The sequence below is a fragment of the Protopterus annectens genome, chromosome 2.part1, assembly GCF_019279795.1.
Source record: "Protopterus annectens isolate FY-2018-M chromosome 2.part1, PAN1.0, whole genome shotgun sequence".
Lineage (NCBI taxonomy): Eukaryota > Metazoa > Chordata > Ceratodontiformes > Protopteridae > Protopterus > Protopterus annectens.
Window position 1 is genome coordinate 1,502,571,505 of NC_056729.1, and position 9,481 is coordinate 1,502,580,985.

General features: G+C 36.9%; 1 protein-coding gene across 2 annotated transcripts in view; it reads left to right on the plus strand.

The window, feature by feature from the left end:
* TSPAN18 (tetraspanin 18) overlaps window positions 1-6,939 on the plus strand; it is a 142,250-nt gene extending 135,311 nt beyond the window's left edge. For both annotated transcript variants that reach the window (XM_044062965.1, XM_044062963.1), the window contains exons 7-8: window positions 2,648-2,731; window positions 5,739-6,939. In XM_044062965.1, coding sequence (XP_043918900.1) covers window positions 2,648-2,731; window positions 5,739-5,786 — 132 coding nt within the window. In that variant the 3' untranslated portion in view covers window positions 5,787-6,939. The remainder of the gene's footprint in view (window positions 1-2,647; window positions 2,732-5,738) is intronic.
* Window positions 6,940-9,481: the final 2,542 nt, after the last annotated feature.

Genomic DNA, 9,481 nt, shown 5'->3' on the forward strand with positions numbered 1-9,481 from the left:
TCCTACTTACACAATAGGCAACTGGCAGTACTCTGGAACAATACTCTATCTTCCCACCTTCCTGTCTCTCTTGGTGTACCCCAAGGTTCTATTCTGGGCCCTCTTCTATTCTCTATCTTTATAAATGATCTGTCTACAAGCATCCCACATGCTGTATCCATTCAATACGCAGATGACTCTACATTAATTTTCTCAGCTACTGAATCATCTGAACTACAGTCACTCACCCAAAAGGTCTTTGAATTTGTTGAAGATTGGTTTTTACAGCGTTGCCTCCTCCTTAACCCTAAAAAGACTAAACTTCTACTGTTTACTCCCACACTCAAGTCACCCCCACTTTACTTCACTATTAAATCTAAAAATAATACAGTTATATCCCCTGACACTTCAACTAAACTCTTGGGAGTGACAATTGACCACAGCCTTAACTTTGATACTCATATTAACACCACAATAAAATCAGTTAACCGAAATCTAGGCTCCCTCTATAGAATTAAACCTTTCCTTACTCCCATAGCAAGAACTTCTATTGCTCACACCCATCTCATCTCAACACTCTTTTATGCATCTCCTATATATACTAACCTATCAAAAAGCAACCTCAACAAGCTGTCAATAGCCTACAAGAACAATGCCAGATTTGCTACAGGCTCTCCTGCTAGATCCCACCACTGCCAAAGTCTGAAACATCTGGGTTGGCTGGAACTACAGAACCATATTCTACTTCACCAGCTAACTATTACCCACAAAACCCTGTATCATCCAAGCAACACACCAATCCTCAAAAGTCTAATCTGCCCATATAAAAATCTTACAAACCTACGCTCTGCAAACAAATTACTCATCTCTACTCATAAATCTAACAACAAAGCAGGAGAATCCCTCTTCACTAACACTGTAGGCAAAAGCTGGAACCTACTTTCTGTTGAAATTACATCTCTTTCTTCAACTTCACTATTTAAAAAGAAACTTAAATCATATCTTACAACTCACTGGCTATGTCCCTGTACTAACCCTGACTAATCATCTCCCACTGTTAGTCTTGCCCAACATCTTCTTTTTTTTTTTGCATCTCTCTCTTTCTGTTACTTTAAATCCACTTCCATTTAGGCTGACTTACTGTAACCAGGAACAACTGAATTGGCCATCTTACTGTCTCATCAACAACTTACTACCCTACACCTAATTCTTCCAATCCCATTTTTAACTACTTTGTTCTCTTATTCCTGCTCATCACTTTGCTTTGTGTGCCTTCCACTTACTTCTAAATCCTTCTCTCTCTTCTCATAGCAAAAAAAAGTTTTTTTTTATATGTTTTGTTACCTTGGAACACATGTAATCATCTCATAATATTCTTGTCATTAATGTTTTAATGTATTGTATCTGTTAGAAAACTATGTGGAGCTTTTCTCCCCGGGCCTCTACTGAAAATGGATATATATCCAGCTAGACTAGCCCAGTCAACAAATGTAAAATAATAAAATAAATATGCATGGGATTCCTATTCCCATCAGTTCCAAGTTCTGAATGTTTTTTCTTTCATTTTAATGTAAACAGTTTCAACTGGCATATAAAGTGCATCAGTTTCCTGATGGTGGCTCTTTTTCAAGATGTCATCCCTGTGTATGATGTCTAGATGATGATGTTGAATTCAGATGCCTTTTGATGCACCACCGAAACAATTCTGGACAGCAGAGCCCTTTGCTCTACCACAAGCATCACTTCCAGAACAATGTAACCATTATGGCTTTCTTCAGCAACAATGTAACCATTATGGCTTTTTTCAGCAACTAGAGTGTCAACCAAGGTGTTGAACATGGTGGCTGAAGCGTTCCAGAAGAAGTAAGTCTATGTGTTTCCCTACACAGATGAATGTCTCCTGATGTCCTCAGAAAGAATTTCATCATAGTGTCCCTGCTGTGTACTTTCCCTATTTTCCTATAAATTACCTTACAATCACAGAGCTGAACAGTGCTAGTAATTCCTGTCCTTAGACTGGGTTATCTTAGATTACATGATTATTTTACCTTTTTGATGTCAACATTACAATCTATTTCATTTACCCATTCATGCATAAGAGACTTCTTTTCTGCATGATACAGATAACCCAAATTTCACTAGATGCCTAGGTGGCAGGTGGTCAGTAGGAAATGCAGAGTAGTGACAGTCTAGAGGCCAGTGTTCCATTTTTGAGAAGGATTGGGTTTTTGTGAAGCCTGGCAGAAACCATAGTACAAGCAAGGAAGCATATTTCCAAACAAGCAGGCAGGTGGAAAATGTTCAGATTATTTTTGTTCATGATCATTACATATTAAGGGGCTGGGGGACAAAGGAAATCAGGGCAGTGAGTATGTGCATGTGTGTACTTTCCGTGAAAGGTTGGGCACTGGGATGGCAACTCGAGTGGAGAGGTAATCTACTGTGACGACCCCTAACCGGGAAAAGCCGGAAGAAGAATAAATAAAAAATAGCCTTCTGCTTGTAATAACTGTGTTTGTCACCCCTCACTCTCCCTTCTGTGCTAACTGATTAAAATAAGAAGGGGTGATTCATGGATTTGAACCACAAAGTGAGGCCAGTAAGTGGTGAGACAGTTAACATGTAGCAACAAACAGAAGGAAAAATGACAAAATGTTTTCTCTTGTAGGGATGCTACACTGTGATCTTGAATTCTCTGGAGCCGTATGTGTACTTGGCTGGAGCATTGACTATTGGGGTCCTGGCAATTGAGGTATGTACTTCTTTCCTCGTCTATCTCAAGGGTGAGACATTAATTCAGAAATGCTCATTTAGTGCTTAAAAAGCTTGATAGCTTATTCCAGGAGATGTTTTGTATGCGTATGTGTATGTTTGGGTGGGGAGTTGGCAAGAAGAACCATGCAACACATTTCTAAAATGTGACAAAAAGTAATAACATTATCAATCATTTTTAATTATGTAGCACATGATGAAGTTAGATTCATAGGCTGAGCAATGTTTTGATTTTGGATATCAAAACGTTTTGACTTTTGATGGAATACGCACCAAGCTTTGTTGGAGACACAATTTGTTACTAAGCTGTACAGTAACTTAGTAAGACCATAGCAGAATTGTTTTATCTTTCACTGGGTGCTTATGGGGTATTTGACTTTGTTGCAGGCTATATAACTATTTTGTAATTAAGCTTAAAACAATGAGATTGAAGTATAGTTCTGGTTTTTAAACTTTCTTTCCAGTTGTTTTTTTTCCTACACTATTACCCATAAAGTCCAGGGCACCATAGACCAAATACTGGTTGGGAAGAGTAAATGTCCAGTGCGGTACAACATGCTTGCTAGTGACCAAGTCTAGATTTGATCTTTTTGTGGGTGTGTTTGTATGTGTACACCATTGTACTTCAACCAGTCTGTCAGAGTAAGTACTTTAATTTTGACCATATCTGCTGGGAGATGGAAAGCCTAAGACATAGAAAAAATGTTTTTAAATGTAACAGAACACAATGAAAGAAAGTTTATTGGATGGCTTGTCATTTTTGTTTATTGAAGCTTTGAAGCTATCACCCACTGCATCTACATGTTACATGGAAGCTTCAGTCACAGCATAGTTTAAAGCCAAAATAAGTCAATAAATCATTTATAGATTTAGGGTTTTCGAGGAAGTGACAACTCACATAGAAAAAATGTTTTTAAATGTAACAGAACACAATGAAAGAAAGTTTATTGGATGGCATGTCATTTTTGTTTATTGAAGCTATCACCATTGCATCTACATGTCACATGGAAATTTCAGTCACAGCATAGTTTAAAGCTAAAATAAGTCAATAAATCATTTATAGATTTAGAGATTTTCGAGAAAGTGTCAACAACTCAGTTTTTGAAGAGGATGAATGGGTGACACTTGTGCATCCATTCCTTATATTCTAGCCTTGATTAAAACAGGTAGTTTAAAAACAGAGCCATTATATATGTTAGACATTGCAAAGTGTACGTATCCTGGAGTGATATGGTATTTGTGCATGTGGTGATGGTGAAGGAAAAGGATTCTGTCTCTCTACAGTACAAGTACATTACGATAAGTAAATCAGTTGTCTGAAGCAATTGGTGCACATACCTAATGGTGAAACAGTAAATGACATGTGGAACATGCTAAAGCCATCATTTTTTTATCACTTTGGGCAGTTGTAAATATTTCTACATACCAACGAGTTCTGAGGTTTTGCTGTGCATTTGTTAATATAACTGGAACTTAGCTTGCATGAGCAGTGACAATCATGTTATACGAGATGGGTAAAAAAGTCACTCTTCTAGAATGTTAATGGCTCTTTCTTCATAGTATTTCATAATATAGGCACTGTGATGCTATCATGATTCTGCCCTAAGTAGAAGCATCCTATGTGTCTGTAACAAGACATCACATCTCCATCAGCTATCATGTAAAATAGCATAACTCAAACATTTGAAGTAAATCATCTAACAAACTGCAGCAAAAGACCCCACAAAACACCACAAGTCAAACATTTCTTACTTGGGAAGCTGCATCCTTGCTCCCCCCAATGTGGGAGCTCTACTCCCATATCTCAGATCCCTATATACATGACCTACAAGGTTACTCCAACTCAAAGAGGGACTATGTTTCAAAAGGCAATAAACTAGTGGGACTAACTCAGTCAACAAAGGACAAAAATAAATAAACTCTGCATGTCTTTCTTTTCTGTATTGGAAGCTGTCCAGGCAAACTGCAACACATGCTATAAAGCAAACTCTATTGTACTAAGATGCCAACATGTAATAGAGCATTTTAGATAAATTATATTTTGAGTTCTGATGACAGACTGTGAGTACCCTTAATGCTCCATAAAGAATAAAAATCTATGTGCAAATCCAAACAATATTCACCAAATGGGGTTGTTGTCATTCCTTATTTCAAGCTTTGTAAAGGTTCAGCAAGTCAAAGTCATTTTGATATCAACCAACATTATGGACATTCATTCATTAAGATATAATGATATATATATATATATATGATGTAATAATAACAAATGAACCACTAATTAAGTCACCAAACATGTTTAGCTCTTTTATCTTTCTAATATTGAAGAGTAGTTCAGAAACAAAATCACACAGAAATGTACTGATTAAACAGGTGACACAAATCATCTGCCTACAAACACATCCAATCAAACTGTGCAAATGCACAATAAAATGACAGATGTTAAAACAAAAGTTGTAAGCATTTCTATTTTAAATATACACTTATTTGTTAAATGTGAACTTGCGAAAAGGAACTTACATGTGAATTATTGATATTTTAACTAAAAATACTTATATGCTTGCCTTAACATAAGTCTTTTTTGTTTATTGTTTATGCATGTTTCAGTCGCATTGAGTGAATATTCATTAAAATTCCTTTCCATGTATATAGAGATGTATTCACTGTACCCATACAATCACAAACACATACTCTCAAACACACACACACACACACGCGTATACACATTATAAAGAGAAGGAAAGAAGATGGTTATGAAGAAAAGAGGGATATGAGCAAAGAATATACAAGTACCGTAGATTAAGATAGATATTGAAAGAGTTATATTTTGAGTCCTATATTGATTTATAAGTTTGCCCTTAAACTTGAGAAAGTATGTTTTGTTATTAGAAAACTACCGAAGGCAAAATATTATGAATAGTTTTCACATAGGCAGATTGCGAAATGCCTACTCTGAGTTATTGTTTAACAAGTTGTCTTTTTTCTTTCAGCTCTGTGCTATGATTTTTGCCATGTGCTTATTTCGTGGAATCCAGTAACAAAAGACCATTTTCAGCACTACAGTGTTTTACTGTAACTATATTTAAAGGCAACAAATGTGAGATATTATCCAGAACTGCTGGTTTTCCACATGAATTGCCCCAAGGATTTGTACTTCAGGGGCTGGAACTTTGAGGTGCTCAGAATCCAGAGGTCCTGCTTTTCCAATTTGGAATTCATAGCTGGAGGAAAAATATACAATGAAAATGCTGATTGCACTACAGTTTGGAGTATCCCAGTTGCAGGACAATGTGAAAGAAAAAGGATGCTGTGAATGGTTTAACAATCTTCGTTTTTCAGCAAATGCCAACAGCTGACTGTTTTGTGTATCATCCCTTCAACACCAAAGTTGTTCCTTCAGTCATTCCTTGCTTTTCAAGATTTGCGTCTATCTTTCTATTCCATTACATATTTTAAGTGTACCACCGTCATCACAGGAAAGAGTTTCCTTTCAATGTTACATGCAATGCTGCTATATATATAAATTATGCCACATGCATCAGTTTTAATCCAGACTGAAATGCAACATTTTTTACAAACTCAAAAAAGCTGCAGTGCACAAGGCTTTACTAGAAAGAAAAATGTAGATTGGAATGCCTAAATGACAAACAATGGCACAGGAAAAAATAGTTATGGGGTTATAGTAATTTCTGTCCAATGAGCAAGGGCACATTTTGAATAGCACCAAGTCCCAGCACTGTGTAACCATAGAGAGTTATATACTTGTCTACTGCAGTTGTGTGGCAGCTGCAGTTGAGGTCAGATACAAGACACAGCTGAAAGTAAGCATCACATGTCATTATTTAATTTACTTTAGTTTGACTGAAGTGTTGTACAGGAGTATATACATGTATGTGTGTGTGTGTGTATTTGTTGACTGTTGAAAAGTCCATATATTTTGATTTCATCCCACTCAATTGAAAAGCACATCTGGTTACAGTACCAAATTATCGAAAGCTTTCATCAAAAGGTGTTCTATTTACAGGTGCTTGTATTTTTCTATAAATGTGGTATTTTATTTAACTATTTCAGCTTAAATGGACATTTTAATTATTGTTGTTACACAAATCATTCTGGGGAGGGAAAATAGCCTTCCAATTTTTAAATTATGTCATTTAAGAACAAAATATACTTCACATGGTCATAAATGGAGTAGCTTGAAACTTTCTGTCATGGCAGGTGTTTGTAGCTAGAGAAAAAAAAAATATATAAATTGCAGTAACCACTGAAGCATCATGCAGTACTCCCTGTAGAATTCGGGTCATTTGTATATTAATTTGTTCACATGCATTACCTGTAACTGTGCAAAAATAGCCGTGAGGACACTGATGTCTTTAAAAGGATGTAGAAAGTGGCAATAGGTCATCTTATCAATGCAGATCTAAAGGCCACTGGCTGAAGCACGGACGTCAGACTAGTTCTTTAAATGAAATCTGTACTGTTTTGTAACCATTTTATTTAAGGTTTGTCTGACAGTAGCATTAGGTATAGTATAGTATTGTTTGCAGCTCCGCGTGTGGGTTGAGGGCTGGATGGTGCTTTGCCTTTACATAAATAGTTTACTTTTTATTTCACCAGACTGCTACTTAGCTAGCAAGACCCAACTCAACCAAACAGTCCCTGACTAAATGTTAATCAGTATTCATGTGATGAATATAGAAATGAAGGGTAATTTTTCAGGGGTGAAAAAAAAAAAAAAAAAAAAATCTGGTGTACCCATCTCCTGAGTGATCAAATCTGTTGTACGTTAGTCTCTGGGTCTCTCGTTGTGTAAATGACACTCTGTCAGAATGCATGTTTATTGCCTATGTGCTGCTATTGTAATACTACTGTGAGAATCACAAGGACATGTAACAGCAGTTACGGTGTTATAACTCTACTGCAACAAGGGGGTTATTGAGTGCTGTTCCATGCACAATAAAACTACATCATTTATTTTGTTAAGAATGTTGCCACAAGATGTGTGATAAACCACTGCAATTTACTGTTAGAGGTGGGGTTTGTTTACCTGCTGTGTCTAGCTGCCTCTGACTAGTAATTGCACCTCTGTGCTATACTTTATTCACCTCTTAAACTAGCATAGTAAATGCATTTTAGTAATAAACTGATAAATACGTATACAGCTGAGACTCACAGGGTCCTAGGTTTGTGCACCTGCTGTTAAGAGTTACTGCTTTATATCTACCTTTTAATTTCTCCAAATTTTTGGGTTTCTAATACCATGATGGGAATGAACCTCATCCCTAAGTCAAAGTATGATTAAAGTTCATGAAATTAGTACTGTTTCAGTCTTTGATGTCAGTCAGAAGTGCTCTTCGCAGCACCTGCAATGTGCCCAGTAATGACTCCTTCTGCAGTTTGTATGGAGTTACATATATCGGTAACATATGTAAATACGATTGTAGATTCTTTGTTATAAGACCCGTTGCTCCTGCTACTATTGGAACTGTCTGGGTGTCTTTCTTCCACATTGATCTCATTTCTGCCTGCAAATCTTGATATTTTATGACTTTGTGCTTTTCTGTACCCAAGACACTGTAGTCACTAGGTGTCGCGATTTCAATGGTCAATGCTACTTTTGTCTTCTTTTCAGGGACCACTTTATCTGGTTTTCTCACTTCTGACTTTTGAACTGTTGGTAATGGGTGATCCCATATGATGTAGCTCATCATTTTATGTGATGCTTTGTGGCTCATGTTTCCAGTGTTTTTCAGCTACTTCAGCATTGTAATGTTTGCATAATCCTCAGTGCAACAGTCTTTCAGTATACATCCCTTCTGCTGTTAGTATGTCACAACCAGTAACAAGGTGCGCAACTGTTTCCAATTCTGTTTTACAGAACCTGCATTTGTAGGTTCATACCCTGTATGAATTGTACAATTATATTAAAAATCACTGTTACAATCTGTGTTTACAGTACACAAAAATAAGTTGGTCTGCAGATTGGTACAAGGTTGATTATAGAGGCATAGAAGAGTAAAGGGTTTATATACTTCACTAACCTCCTTCCAAGGCAAGCTAATGCTCTCTAAACACTGACACATGGGATTTTGTGAGCTGAGGATGACTTTCAGGGTTTGAACTCAAACCCTGGGTTTGTCTCCATTAATCTCCTTGACTACTTACTGTTTAGGTTGACAATGTCTCAGAGGCTCTACTATATGTTTCCAGGGCTTTGGCCTTCTCTGCTGCCCAGATGGACTTTGTCAACTTATTTAGTAAGTAGTGGGTGATGGTTACATGGATGAAGGAACATTATGCAGTGGCTAAATCTGATGTTGGTTCTAAACCATTCATTGGTTACATGAAGGAACACTGTGCAGTGGCTGAATCTGATGTTGGTTCTAATCCAGTCACTGGTCTCTGCATCATCAGTGCCAACTGCTTGTACACTGCTTTCTACCCCTCTGTCTCCTGTGGAAAGGGGTAAATGTGTTATCTTACAGGTGTCACCCAAATTAAGAATCGTCCCTCTATCTCTTAATTTGCAGCTGTTACTGAGTCTGAGGGCTTCTAATTCTTGTGCTAAAGACTGAAGGAAAAACTGGTGTCCTCTTCCTTTAGAAGCATGCAGGTTCATGAATTCCACCTTAGAATGTTTCTTGTTTCTTACTTTACAAGTATCTCAGTATGAATCTTGAAAAGAATAAATAGGAGACCTGGGTTATCTGGTCATTTAAACTGCTACTTAAAA